The 16,298-nt window shown below is 27.5% G+C and overlaps 1 protein-coding gene across 3 annotated transcripts in view; it reads left to right on the forward strand.

The window, feature by feature from the left end:
* Positions 1–15,826, forward strand: part of LOC119602459 — a 278,587-nt gene extending 262,761 nt beyond the window's left edge. Inside the window, exons 17-18 of one of the 3 annotated variants that reach the window (XM_037954018.1) lie at positions 83–348; positions 13,225–15,826. In XM_037954018.1, coding sequence (XP_037809946.1) covers positions 83–348; positions 13,225–13,275 — 317 coding nt within the window. In that variant the 3' untranslated portion in view covers positions 13,276–15,826. Of the gene's footprint in view, positions 1–82; positions 349–10,217; positions 12,288–13,224 lie in introns of those variants that run through there. The other 2 variants (XM_037954003.1, XM_037954010.1) reach the window with 2 other exon arrangements.
* Positions 15,827–16,298: the final 472 nt, after the last annotated feature.

The following is a 16,298-nucleotide window of genomic DNA, read 5'->3' on the forward strand; positions in this document are numbered from 1 at the left end:
AAATAATATAGAATTTATTTTAATTAACATAAGTACATTTATGTTTATAAACAAATTTTCATATAATTTTATTTAATTACAGAAAAACGTCCATTAAAGTCAATGTTGGCTTCACCGATATTCCGTAGTCCATCAGCGCGTCTACTGCAACGTGACTATTGCACAACGGATGCTGTTACAGACGGCAGCGTAACAATGGGCAGTGGGAGTGTTATTGGCATAACAAATGGTTCAGCTTTAAGTTGTACGGATGGTGTATCTAGTTTAGGTTCATTAAAAAGTAATAATGGTAGCCTTGGTGTTGGCAATGAGGTGCTGCATTACACATTTAGGCCAAGTAAACAAATTGTAAGTAAATAACAATAATAAAATTTCAACACAAAAACAAAAACTTGCAAATAATTTGTATATACATGTATCTGCTACTTATATACATACATAGGTATCTGGTATATAAAACTGCTGAATAAAATAAAAACAAAGACAAATACAAATACAAACACACAGATAGTATACACTAAATATTTGGATATTCGACCCTTCAAACATTTAGAAGACAAAACTATTGCGCATCACCCCAGACGCCACGTCAGAAACACTTCTGGACGATTGTCAGACGAGAACGCACATTTTACAAAAACAAAATACATTGATTTCGAATTTTCGTCTTCTAGAAATATACTTTTAAGTTACTTCCGGATGATCGTTAGAAGAGTGCATCCATTTTGCTTAAACAAAAAACCATGACTGTTGAATTTTTTTCATCTGGAAGTATACGATTTTGTGACTTCTGTATGAGAGTTGGGTGAGAACATACATTTTACAATAACAAAATACATTGTTTCCTAATTTGTATCTTCTTGATTTGTATGTTTTTGTCACTTCTGGAAGACAGTTTGAAGAGTGTTCACATTAATGTTGTATTTTATTCATCTGGAAGTGTGGATTGTAGTCACTTCTGGACGATTGTCAGACGAGAGCACACATTTTACAAAAACAAAATACATTGATTTCTAGTTTTCGCCGTCTGGTAGTATTCTTTTAGGTTACTTCCGGATGATAGTAAAAAGAGTACAAAAACAAAAAAATATAAATACTCCATTTTTTAGCGTGAACGCGAAAAAAATAAAAATAAATAATGCAGAAATTTTGCTAAGTTCAGTGATGTTTTGTGTTTTGTCCAGTCATGTTCAGTTTTAATTATTCATTGTAAAACTTAAATGAGTTATTGAATTTAATGTTCATAGAAAAATAGTGTAATTAATATATTGTGAATCTTAAGTAATAAAAAACAATATGACAGTGTTGTGTTAAAAGTCAACTGTTAATAAACATTTAAGAAGGTTTTGTTAATTGGCGAAGTTTATTAAATATATACCAAAAAGTAATTATCTTCAAGGATTATATAAATAAAATTAAAAAGTAAGTTGTCATATTTTGCATTAAAATACTATTTTAGGAATAAGTCAACAACTCTAAACGGCTTCCATTTCCATTATTTTTAAACGAAGTCTAATATGTTTAATTAAAAATGTTTTTATATTAAATTTCGTCTTTCTCTTAATTGGTTTAAGAGTTATAAGCATTTAGAGACTTTTTCAAGTTGTACGTTTCGGCTTTCATTTGATGGACATTGCATTTTTAACCTATTTAGATTTATTTGAGTTAAATATTAACTTTCAATATTTTATAAACTATTTGCGCGTTTAGGTTCTGTTTCTAGATTACGTATGATCACTTTGAGCTAAAATTTTATTTGTATTTCATTATCGTAACAAAAACAAAATACATTAAGATTTTTACTTAAAGTATTCAAACCCTATCTGGAATCATTATATTGAAATTAATACTACTAATTTATACATACATTATTTTTTGACTTGGGTCACTCGACACGAAATTGCCCATATAAGATAATTAATATTGAAATCAGATATCTTTAAACCCACCTTTTTTAAATAAATACAATTTTATTAATTTTCATATAGCTTTGGATTTAATTATTCTAATTATAGGTACTTTGTTAGTTATTAACATCAGGTCTTTCTATGACCTATCATATGATACTAATATTCTTAATATTGAGCATGCCGTTCCCAAGATATTAAACCTAAGTAGATAGTTTTTGAACGTGTATAACTCCTTAATTAGAAGAGAGCAAACAAAAAATAGTATTGCAGTATTAGTGTCAAAAACAATATCCCGTTTAGGGTCGTTAAGGTGTTTCTATCGTTAGTTATAATTTTAAAAATAATCCATGGCTTAGTAATTTCAGATCTTTATAGATGGTTTAATTCCAAGTTATTTAAAAAATGTTCATGAAAGGTAATGTTTTTATTGATTCAAAATAATAAATAAATTAATTAATTAATTTTTAATTATTTTATTTTTTTAGAAAGCAGTAGCTAATATTGTATCCCCTATTAAAATACTTCTAACCGAATTAAAATATAACAAAGGGATCTGGTAAGTTATATATGTCTTATTTCATCACGCGGTTCGATTATTTGCAGAAAAAGTAAAAAATGGATCTGACCGTTTAAACTTTGGTGGTAAATGTATTGGACATAAGAGAATCCTATTTTTATTGCTTCCTAAAGTATAACAGGTAATTTCAATAAATACAAAAGTATGTATATTCAATATTAATTATAGCATTATTTTGGTTTATTTTGTTGAAGGATTAATGCGTTCCAAAATATAAATCTTACAATTTGATGGATTGATCATAAAATTTATGAAGAACTACAAAAATATTTTAGAGTCCAACGTTTTACAATTTTTGGAAGTATACCAGTCAACAGTTGGAATATTAATACAGATTTCCTGAAAATTATCTATTATAAGGTAATAATTCTAAATTTTTGATACATATGTATGTACACTCCCACTCTGTATGGAAAGCAAAAACGTGTTTTTGTTACCCCTCTCAAAATTTACCTTGCTTTGTTTTATGATGATTCCCAAAATATTTTAAGTCTAGGGATGACCGTTCGTGAGCTGGACTAAATTAAAAAAAGGTATTTTGGAATTATTTTTTTTTAAATTTTTGTTTTGAAACAAAATATCCAATACGGTGTATCGTTTAAAAAGTATTTTAAAGCCGCGTCCAATGATGTATTAATCATAAATAACCGTCTGCTTATAATTGTCATATTCCAAAATATTTAAAATTGTTAGGTTTTTCACTAAGAAAAATAAAATGTATGCACAATTTTGCAAATTTTGCGCACCACTAGACTTGGCTTCAAAAAACTTTTCAAATGATACCACATACTGTATATATTGCTTAAGAACTGCTGTATAATTTAAAACAAAATAACTGAAAAGGGACTTTTTTGTAACCGGTTCAGCTCACGAACGGCCATCGATAGACTAGAAATATTTTGGGAACCATTATAAAACATAACAAAGATTTTTTGAAGCTGGGTAAAATATTGAATTTAACATGAAGAATAGTGTTCCCATACGATATTTTCTTTAAAACTATCCAGCTCACTAATGGACAGCACTTAACCGAAAATATTTTGGGTAACATCATATTACATAACAGCGAATATTTTGAGGGGGTAACTCAAGCACCATTTTTTGTGAGTCGGTCTAATGTACATATATTACTTTTTTAGATTAGTTGTTAAATCAATTATTTTTTCTACTATTTTAATATCAATTATTTCAATAAAAACTATAAAATTTCATTTTATTTAGATTTATTTTTATAGATTATATTTTGGTGAGTATACAAATAGAAGAAGAGAAAACTCATCTTCTAGAAGACGAGGATACTCATCTTCTAGAAGAAGAGAAAACTCATATTCCAGAAGAAGAGAAAATTCATCTTCTTGAAGATAAGATAGGAACACTTCTAGATGATACTAGGTAGTCACTTCAAGAAGTGACTTCCTAGTCACATCTAGAAGAGTCTTTGGCAATATCTTACTTCCAAGAGTCATCTAGAAGTTTCTTCTGCGGGTCTTCCAGAAGTATCTTCCACGTTACTCTTAGACGTTCCCCAGCTCGGCATCAGTTCTTCCCGACTGGTGACAAGAATTCTTATACTTCCGCAACATCGCTAGCGAGCTTTTAGCACGTTTGGAAGTTTCACACGGGTAACTTCCGCAATAGAAAATGTTTGTAGGGGAGGAATTTAAATTTACTTTCCATTTTCAGGCAGATTATTTACAATGGCGTAGTTGGGAAAAAAAAAACATAATTCTATAGAAATGTTATTTTGACTTAATGGCTTTAAATTAGAAATAATTAAATACGATTTTAAAAATTTTTAAAGCAAAATTATAATGATTTTTATTTTTATAAAATATGTATATAAAACATGATGAACTTCTATAAATTATTAAACTATAGTTTAATAAAATTAATAGCTTTTAATAAAATCGTATTTGTTTGGTTATTATTGCTTAATTTTTTATTAAAATATTTTTAGAAAAAAATTACATTTCAAGGTATAAATTCAAAATCCTTTGTTCAGACTTATGTATTAAAAAAAATTTGAATGTTATACAACATTGCTAACAACATTTTATGTTTTACAATAATAATGGTCTTCTTTTCATGAAAGAATTATATTATTTAAAATAATAATTGGCAATAATATACCTTTTATCCCATAAGAATCCTTTATTATGCCCTACACCATCATAGTGGGGAGCAGCGTTTAAATATGCAGCACTAGCACCACCTCTCTTGTATATGACTATAAAATAAATATGAAAGTTTATAATTTTTGTATCACTTTGCTACTAAAAATTGCAGTCATATATATTCGTATTAATATAAAAATTGCAACTCGTGTTTGCAATTTCTAGTAGCAGGCAGACATAATTGCAGGCCAACACAAATATATTTTGTGCTTAGCTACTGCCAGTTGTAGTTTTATTTATTATTTTTTGGCAATTTGATGCTGCAATTTGTAAATAACTATGTATTAGTATGTATGTATTATGTATGTATGTATGTATGTATGTATGTATGTTTATGTTGTATGTATGTATGTATGTATGTAGTATGTATTGATGTATGTATGATGTATGTATGTTGTATTTGTATGTATGTTTATTATGTAGTGTATGTATGTATGTCTGTAGATGTATGTATTTGTATGATGATGCTGTATGTATGTATGTTGTCGTAGTGTCTGTTATGTAGTATGTATAGTATGTATGTATGTATGATAGTATGTATGTAGTAGATTATGTATGATGTATGTATGTATGTATGTATGTATGTATGTAGGTATGTATGTATGTATGTATGTATGTATGTATGTATGTATGTATGTATGTATGTATGGATGTATGTATGTATGTATATGTATGTATGTATGTATGTATGTATGTATGTATGTATGTATGTATGTTGTATGGTATGTATGTATGTATGTATGTATGTATGATGTATGTATGTATGTATGTGTATGTATGTATGTATGTATGTATGTATGTATGTATGTATGTATGTATGTTGTATGTATGTATGTAGTATGTATGTATGTATGTATGTATGTATGTATGTGTTTTTTCCCAATGTTCGTAATGAAGTTAAAGTTTCTCGTCAAAATTAGAAGATTCTGACTCTAATAGTTTCCGAGAAAAACGATTTCTGTATTAATTCATATGGGAGGTGCCACTATGTACATTTTACAAACTATTTTATGTTGCGAAAAATAATTATCCTTAATTAGAGATTGTGGTAACACTGGTATAACTGTTTATTCATAAAATAAAATATAAAACAAGTTAGAGTGCTATATTTGGCTGAGCCGAATCTTAAATACCCTCCACCAGCTACTTTTATATTAATACTTTTCTAATTGATCAAATATTTGTAGAAATAAGTCTTCTCATGTCTTAAATAGAAAAATCCAAAGATTTAAACAGCTTAGATCTATTACAATTCCAAGATTTATTGAACATTACAAACGCCATTTTCTTTAATATTTTAATAGCGCTTAGCAATATTTAATAATTTGCATGTATGCATGTGTGTGAAAGATTTAAGAATTTTCAAAATACATACATATATATAATTTTGTTCTACACAAATTGATAATGCAAATAGTTCAATAAGGTTAAAGCGCTTTTAGGGGCAGTTCCTAGTATGGGAGATAAGATCAATTATAGACCGATCGTAAAAAATTCTTTAAGTAAAATTTCTGTACATAAAAGCTATATTTCAGTCAAACTTTGTATCTATATCGTAATTTAGTATAGCTTTATTTGGTAATGAGTAATGTGCGTTTAAGAGATTTTCGTAAAAGGACCTTGTATGGGAGCTATGACCAATTATGTATATAAAGACAAAATTTCAAAATTCTGTATCTATATAATTATTTGGTAATTAATATTGTGCATTTAAGTGATTTTCTGGAGGGGACCGATCGTAAAACAATTTCATAGTGTAATTTATGTATATAAGCGCAATATTTTTGCTAAATGTATGGATATCAAGATTTGGTAATGAGTTATGTTTTTTTAAGTGATTTTCGGGAGGGAACATTGTAAAAATAGTATTTATTTATATCATTATTTGGTAATGAGTTATGTGCCTTTAAGTGTTTTTCTGAAAGGGACCTTGTATAGCTGCTATGATCAATTATGAACCGATAGGAAACAATTTCACAGTAATATTTCTCTGTATATGAGCAATACTTCTGCCAAACTTTATATGGATATCTCTATTTAGTAATGAGTTATGCGCGTTTAAGTGATTTTCGGGAGGGGACCTTGTATGAGAGCTATGACCAATTATGGACCGATCGGAAATAACTTTCACAGTAATATTTCTATGCATATGGACAATACTTATACCAAATTTTATATGGATATCTTAAACTAGTAATGAGTTATGCGCGTTTAAGTGATTTTCGGAAGGGGACCTTGTATGGGAGCTATGACCAATTATGGACCGATCGTAAAAAACTTTCACAGTAATATTTCTGTGCGTATGAGTAGTACGTATACCAAATTTTGTATGGATATCTTAATTTAGTAATGAGTTATGCGCGTTTAAGTGATTTTCGGGAGGGGACCTTGTATGAGAGCTATGAACAATTATGGACCGATCGGAAATAACTTCCAAAGTAATATTTCTGTGCATATGGGCAATACTTATACCAAATTTTATATGGATATCTTAATTAAGTAATGAGCTATGCGCGTTTAAGTGATTTTCGTAAAAGGACCTTGTATGGGAGCTATGACCAATTATGTATATAAAGACAAAATTTCAAAATTCTGTATCTATATAATTATTTGGTAATTAATATTGTGCATTTAAGTGATTTTCGGAAGGGGACCTTGTATGGGAGCTATGACCAATTATGGACCGATCGTAAAAAACTTTCACAGTAATATTTCTGTGCGTATGAGTAGTACGTATACCAAATTTTGTATGGATATCTTAAATAAGTAATGAGTTATGCGCGTTTAAGTGATTTTCGGGAGGGGACCTTGTATGGCAGCTATGACCAATTATGGACCGATCGGGAAAAAATTTCACAATAATATTTCTGTGCATATGAGTAGTACTTATACCAAATTTTATATGGATATCTTAATTTAGTAATGAGTTATGTGCGTTTAAGTGATTTTCGGGAGGGGACCTTGTATGGGAGCTATGACCAATTATGGACCGATCGCAAGAAACTTTCACAGTAATATTTCTGTGCATATAGGCAATACTTATACCAAATTTTATATGGATATCTTAATTAAGTAATGAGCTATGCGCGTTTAAGTGATTTTCGGGAGGGGACCTTGTATGGGAGCTATGTCCAATTATGGGCCGATCCAGAAAATTTTTTCTCTGAATGATTTCTATTGACATAAGATTTTAATTTGTCAAATTTTGTGAAGATATCTACATTCTGACGGAAGTTATTAACAAAAAACCCATTTTCCGGGAATATGTACTTTTGTATGGGAGGTATATGAAATTGTGGACCGATTCTAACAATTTTCAGCAGGGATCAAGCTCTTATGTAGAAACGAATGTATGGTGATTTTCATGGAATTACCTTGCATAGTTTTCGAGAAACTTATATCAGAATGTGTAAAAAATGCTTATTTTTTTCGAGGTTGTTTCAAATTTTGATTCATAACTTTTCCCGCGTTAAACCGATTCTGCTCATTTTCAATACCAAACTGCCTAGGACAATAATAAATATTTTGTGTGAAGTTCGTTCATTTCTGTTGCTTCGTGTTAACGTGAGAATGTTTTATACAGACAGACAGACAGACAGACAGACGGACGGACGGACAGACGGACATAGCTAAATCGACTCAGAATTTCATAAGGTCCAAGAATATATATACTTTGTTGGGTCTCAGATGAATATTTCTTGGTGTTACACACGGAATGACAAAGTTATATATACCCTCTATCACCATTGATGGTGGTGGAGGGTATAAAAACAATAAATAAATTTGCAGCTAGCAGTTGCAAAACAAAATTTAATTGCTGCTAGGAAAAACTCAGCGCAAATAAAAATATCATCAATACTAGCCATATTAGTTTAACAGATGTGAGTGTGCGCTGCTATAGCACAAAAATATATTTTTTTCTTGTACAAAAACAAGAGATTAATACTGTTCATTCGTGCTGCTAGAGATTGCAGTGTAACGTCGCAATTTTTCTAGTTAAACATAAAAACAGAACGGCAATATTTAGTAGCAATGTTTTTTAAATCTGAAAAAGTTTAAATATTTTTAGTATGACTAGTGATAAAAATGTGTATTTTGCGGCAAATGCTGACTAATATATTAGTAAAAGTAAACACTGGTGGGGAGGGTATTATACGTTTATGCTTATGGCTGGCTGTCCATGTAAACCTAGTGCGCAAGGTACAGGTCGCAATTTTCAAGATATTTTGATAAAATTTGGACCATACGTGTTTTTCGGCCCATCGACGAAGGCTATTGAAAATGGTTGAAATCGGTCCATTATTTCACCTAGCCCCCATACAACCCTACCCCTCGGAAAGGGCTTTTGAGTTCATAATTATGCTAAATATTGTAGTATCTCTACAAAAATCGGCAAAACTTAGTTCTATATATGTCTTAACAAGACTACCAATTTTCATAATTATCGGACTTTATTTGACCCTAGCCCCCATACAAAGTCCCCTTTAGAAAATGACTTGAAGGTCAATAATTCACTAATAAACACTAGTATCACGATGAAATCCAGCATACATAACTCTAATGTAAACGTAAAGCCATGTACCAAAATTTATAAGGATAGGCCCATATTTACCCTTGCCCCATATAACCTCTCTTTTAGAAAATCACTTTTTTCAACAAATTGTTAAAATATTTCGGAATTAAGGTAAACAACTTAAATGCTTTGTTATTAAATATAATCCACATTTTTAACATACTCAGTGGTGTAGGGTATCATATGGTGGGCCATGCCCGACTATACTTTCCTACTTGTATAATGCATATAAAGAATTTAAAATTATTAAAATTTTGCAACTATTATTTAAAGCCATAAGTCCACAGTTGCTTTTTTTAAATATAGTAATTTATAAAAAAAATCTGTGTTAAATTGAATTTAAATTATTTTTATAAAATGTATTTGCCTTGGTTTTTATTTTAAATAAACCTACACATACTTATTAAAACAAAACAAACCAGAATACATACATATTTGTATGAAAAACGCATGGTCATATTTAGTTTGCCATATAATAGCTGCAGGGAATTAAAAAGCAAACAAAAAACAATACACAATAGTATGAAGTTTTTGTTACTAAACTGCCTGTTTTGTTTAGCTCTGTTTCTCCTTTGTAATTGCTTTGTTTTATTTAAAAATAAACAAATCAACAAGAAATAGAAAAGAACAAAATACATAAAAAAATCATATAAACAATAGACTAAAAGCACAGGACCTCGTTTTAATATAGAAAATCATACTGCAACACAAGTACTACTGATTAAAATAGCCTTAATACAAACACATACACACAACATTTGAATAGTAAATAATAAAAACTAGTAACAGTAACAAAAGTTTGCAGCCAACAGTTCTATATTTATATATATTGTATGTATATACGAATGCAGTTTCTTTTTCTCATATTAATCATGTTGGTCAATGTCATTATAAACTATAAAAACTTTTTTCATCACATAATGCTTTTTTTCTCTCTCTCTTCTCTTCTACCAATTATATTTATCTTCTTGCTTACGCTACAGAGTTATGCCACTTTAAATAAAAAAGGCATTACCACATGTAGTCCACCCTTGGGCGTGGGTTTACCTTATAGTAGTACGCCTACTACATCTTCGTCATTATCATCATATCATCCCACCACACAACCCATGGAAGTCAGCCTATTAAGTCCTAATAATCCATCTGTAACATCATCAATAAGCGAGTACAGATTTCGACCGGAAGTGGTGACAACATCGAATCGCATACAGGAAAGTTGTATATAAATTTACTTGTTGTTTATAATGTTTGCTGTTGTCATTTAACAAATAATAATAAAAACAAACAATTTAATTGTATGTATTATGTAAATTTTTGTAATTGTAAATTATTTGTATAATATTGAATGAATTTGTATAGTAATATTAATAACTAGATTAATTTATAATAAAAAAGAAACAAATATTGTTGTATTTGTAGTATACTACTACTTTTAAATACTACTATGACTGTTAAAAATAATATTTGAAAAAATATATATCTTATACTTTCTTTCGTTCAAATAGTCTAAAATTATTTAATTTAAACAAAACTTAAGATTTTCAAAGTCACTTCAGTTTGTAATAGTGTTTGATTTGTGTTAAATGGAGGCATACTTTTAGGCTTATATTTAAATGTTTCCAAATACCTAAGAAAAGTTTATAAATCAGGCATGGAAAATTTGTTTTCAAAAAGAGTATTTTCAGACTTAAAAGTATGTATTATGTTAGAACTTTTAAGTTTTTATACCCGACATCACTGAATCATCAGATAATGTTAAATAATGTATGCATTTGAACTGAAATATTGGTCATACAGCACTCGCTTTCATATATTGGAATTAACAAAAAATTCAGCATTTCTACTTAATTAAAAAAAAACAATAATCACATTTTAACTATACTCATTATGGTGTAGGGTATCATATGGTCGATCCTGCCCAACTATACATTCTTTCTTGCTTTTCTATTGACTAGACTGTTGAATGTTTTTTTAACCAGTCTATTATCTATGTAGTATTTTGATTATAAGTATATACTAGTCGGCCAGTTAGTCTTTTAACTAGTCCATAGGCTAGTCAATTCGCTAGTGTATGGACAAGTCCATGGACGAGTTATTTTGACTCGTCAGATTTCAAATTGCTTATCATTACCGGGGATGTAAAATTATATTTTCTTTCAATATCAAATAAGTGTTCAGAGTTTATTTCTATGATCTTCACAACACTATTTTTTTCCTATAAGAAATTATAATTTACAAAAAATTTTAAATTTAATTGGCTTATGCCGTAATTTCAACAAATAGATATCTATAGTTTAAAATATCTAGTAGGTAACTTTACCAAAGGGGTAAGTTGACATGTATTTCAAATAAGTACCTATTCATTAAAATTATCAAATATTTTTACACCAAAGGTAACTATGCACTGATAGATACCTATTTGCTGGAATTACGGACATTAGTCAAGGATTATTCTAGTTAAAGTTTTTAAAATAGATATAAAACATTCGAATAGATTTACAGGATTAATTCTTCAAACGCATGCCATTTTTCCCCATCCGATTTCAAAGATTTTTATATTTTTCGAAAGCGTTGGGCTAGATCTCTTCTTGGGTGCGCTCTTTTTCTCTTAAAATTTCCGAGTTATAGGCATTTTGTTTTCTAGATGTAGGGCGTAATTTGAAATAGAATGGCTTCGAATATATTTAATGATATTTTTGTGTGAACATTTTCATTGTCTCTTTTCTTTATAAAAAACAAACTTTCTTCAAATACATGTGACGATTTTATGTTTTTCTAAAAGATATCAGATATTATAGATCAAAAATAGAGAATAAATGTTGTTTCCTTTTTATTCCTAAAGTATCTCTCCAGCCCCACGAGAAATGTGGAACCTATGAGCAAAATTTAAATAATTCCATTTTTGGTAATTGCAGGTTTCCTTTTTATCTTTTGAAAAGTTATCCACAATGAGAAATTTAAAAAACATTAAAAATTTTATTCAGTACTCCAAGGATCAGCATTTTTAATAATTTCATGTTGGAATCGATGCGTATTAAATACTGAACACGAAATAACATTTTTTTTGGAATGATCCTCAGTTCCCTACCTGCGCGCTGCAGCGATTGAAAATCCTGAACTCAGTATAATTATTTAAAAAACAATTTTTGATTTTTTTGAAATGGGTCTCAAAAATTTCGTAATTTTGAGCTGATTACGGGAAAAATAATTTTAATTTTTGAAGAGTATTTTTGGTCTACAAAATTTTTATCGAAATAGGTGTCAAAATTGTTTTAATTTTTAGCTTATACACAAAAATATTTAGAAAATTGTTTGGCGTTTGGTTTGGCCCATTTCACCCGTAACGGAAATCGAGTGAAAATTTTAAGGTCCTTTTACATTTCGAGCAAATCTTATCTTTTAGAAAATATTCTCTTTCCAACTAGATACACAATATTTTTGGGCTTCACTAATGTACCTACATATAAAGATATTATTTTATTTTTATTCAAATTATAATTTCAAAAATATTTCTCCCTTATTTGGCAACATATTTTAAATTTTAATTTTTTAAATACATCTTTTTATTTTTCTATAACGCAATAAATATATTTTTTCGTTTATTTTTATCATGCAATTTTGGATCCATTTATTTATAACAATATTCATTATGGACATTTTTTAATCACTTTATTTTTGATGTGACATTTATATTGATTTCTTATTATCAGTTTTTCAATTTCATAATTATTATTTTTTATATACATATGTATGTATATATTTTACCTGTTTGTTTGTTTTATTTATATTTAATTAAAATCATACATATTTTTGCAAGCAATATTATTTTCAATCAATTTACTAGATTTTATTTATATATGTATTTGCATGGCTTTTATTATAAATATTTAAATTATTAAAAATTGTTATTTTTATTTTACTTGTTTATTTTTTATTATTATTATTATTTTAAATATTAATTTTTTATGTTATAATTTTATTTTAAAACAGGAACCTTATTATCATACACCTAGAAAAATGTTACAGGAATCACATTTATAATTAGCTTACTTTATTATACGAACATATCAAAACATATATTTTTTATAGATGGAAAACATATGTATGAAAATGTTTTTAATTTTTTATAAATACTTAGAAATTATTTTTATTAAAATGTTTAAGTTTTCAATTAATTATATGTAGGTGTAAAACAAATCAATAATATTAAAAGGCCATATCATTCTTAAGGTGTAATTTATGTTATTAAAGTTTGAATTAATATTACCTTGAATTGTGTGACTACAGTAATGCTTACCACCGTCCAAAAAAATATATAAATATATAAAGCGAATAATCTTTAAAAAATCGTTTGAAATGCCTGAAAGACTCAATGGTGAAAACTTGTATTTAAATATTTATGTATTTTCACATTTAGTTACAACAGAAATTTTAGTACTTTGTTATGTATGTATATTAAAGAGTATAATGATCTATAAAATAAAATATACTTGTTTCATTCAGGTAAAATAAGTTTCATTATTGCTTTCATTCGAGTGAAAGTATCACTCACTCGTTCGCTTGAACTTTCAAAATATTCAGTTAATTTCTGCCATTGGCCTAAATGAAAACACTTTTGAAATAATTTTCACTAATCCCAGTGCTTATTCAAAAAATGAAATCCCAGTGCTTATTTAGGAAATGAATCACTTACTAAGTCGATTTAGCTATGTCAGTCCGTCCGTCCGTCTGTCTGTCTGTCTGTCTGTCTGTCTGTCCATCTGTCCGTCTGTGTGCAATTTACAAGATAATTTGATGAAATTTGGCACATACTCTTCTTTTAAGAACAAACGCTAGTGATAATGGTTGAAATCGGTCTATTATTTCGTCTAGCCCCGATTTTGGCTTTTGGGCTCAAACAAAATCGGCACAACTTAGTCGACCATGGCCGACTATACATTCACACTTGTTTTTAAATAGGAAACAGACATCTGAAGTTTTAGTAATATCGAATAATGTTAACCCATAAACTGTGAGGGTCAAATTCAAGCTTTATAATATTGGAAAAATTTCTTGAAACCATAGTGAAATATTATTTTGATTTCAACCGATTAAAATGGAACTTAGAAAAAATATATAAGACCCGTATTTATGACGACATCGAAAAATATCTAAATTAACCCTTAAACGTAAATATATTTTTAACATTATATAAAATGTCCGTATTATATTATTATTCAATGCAAATTTGGCGAGAGAATGGTGGGTTATAGAGAAAAACAGATTAATATTAATCGATTTGGTTTCAAAAGTTTTCACAAACCTTCATTTCGTTGGCCAGTGTAATGCTACCTTGAGTTGAAAAATTAATAGCAAATCCAAAATATTGCTGTATATGTATTTAAATAGTAATGATCTAAATTGGAACATTATTACGAAAACAACAACAATAAATTTTAAACAATTTTTAAAACATAGGAATTTTTCAAAAAATATTTTTTTTCTAATATAAATTTGAATTTTTGAAAACTGCTAACAAACTTTTTAAATTTTTTAATTCTATCTTTGCGATTGACCATCTATCTAAAATTTTCAAACATAATTTCGAAATCTCTTGCCTATGAGATAAAATTAAGAATACATTATTCTATCCTTCTTAGTCAACGGAAACTGATTAATTGACAAGCTTTATTGAACAATACTTAGTTATAGAAAAACTTTAAGTAATGATTTTGAAAAGCAAAGAAATTATGATTCTTTAAAATTTTAACAAACATTATCCGACCACTAATGACAAAAGAGCAAGAATTTTCCTTATATCAAAATGATGGAAAAGAAATAAACCTTGTGTGAGTTAAGTACACCGAACTTAAACATAAGTATTTTCTAACTTAAACTCAAAAATTCGAAATATATGTATGTAGGTCCACTCCTTAATATTTAAAAATTTACTTAGCATTCGCAACAAAGAAAATTATTATCAAAAGCGAATTGAGAATTAATTTTACAATGACAAAATTACTTTTTGCCTCAACAATATTTTGACAAAATAAAAATAAATTATCAAAAAATTAAAAAAATAAACAAAATTAAAATTTTTAACAGTATTATACTCCTTATATTATTTAAAAAGTAATAAATCTCTAAAAGCCTTTTACGTAGGAAAATATTTACTTTATATAATTTATTTAACTTTAACATTAATATACTTTCCGGAATAGTTTTTGTATATTTTCATTGTAAATAAAATAAAAACTTAAAATATGTAATAATATGTATAATACTAATAAAAACATTTTTTTATAAATTAAAAAAATACATATATAATTAATGTAAGTAGATTTAGACTAATAAATTAATTAAAAATTAATAAATTAAAATTTATAATAATTCAAACTGTGAGCAACAATAGAGTATTTACCAGCTACAAATAGCTAAAAAATAATAATAATTAGTTAATAAAAATTTATGTAAAAGAATAATTAATTAAAGTATCAGAAAAAAAAATAAAAAAAAAACTTTGTAAATGTTTGTAGATAAAGTAATATAAAGGTATATACTACATAGTAAATAATAATAAAACTGGTGTTTGTATATTAAAAAAAACAAAAAATACATGTATTTAACTATAAAGAGTTTTATGTACATTTAATCGTTAAGTTTGTAATGAATATAATTAATAATAAATAACTAAAAACAACAGCCACTAAAGAATTTTATACAATAAATTAAATACAAATAAAGAAATATAAAAAATATTTAAATAATTAAAAACTTACACAAAACAACAACAACAAAAAACGATGGCATTGAAACGAATCTTTTTGAGAAAATTATAATATAATTACAAAAATAAAAACTATAAATACAATTTTGTTTAATTAATATTGCCATCAGTTATTTCTATATTGACATTTTGTATGGATAATACATAAACATATTTGTTACTTTTTTATAAAATTTCATTTTAAAATTTTTATTAGTTTTTGGCCTAAATCTTTTTTTAAATAAAAAGAAAATGTTTAGTGAAATTAATTGTAAGTAAATTATATATATAAATATACATAAATTTAATGAAATAGTTT

This window comes from Lucilia sericata, unplaced genomic scaffold, assembly GCF_015586225.1.
Source record: "Lucilia sericata isolate MDLA Ls3-8-SP2 unplaced genomic scaffold, ASM1558622v1 Contig000007F_arrow, whole genome shotgun sequence".
In the NCBI taxonomy this organism is placed as follows: Eukaryota; Metazoa; Arthropoda; class Insecta; order Diptera; family Calliphoridae; genus Lucilia; species Lucilia sericata.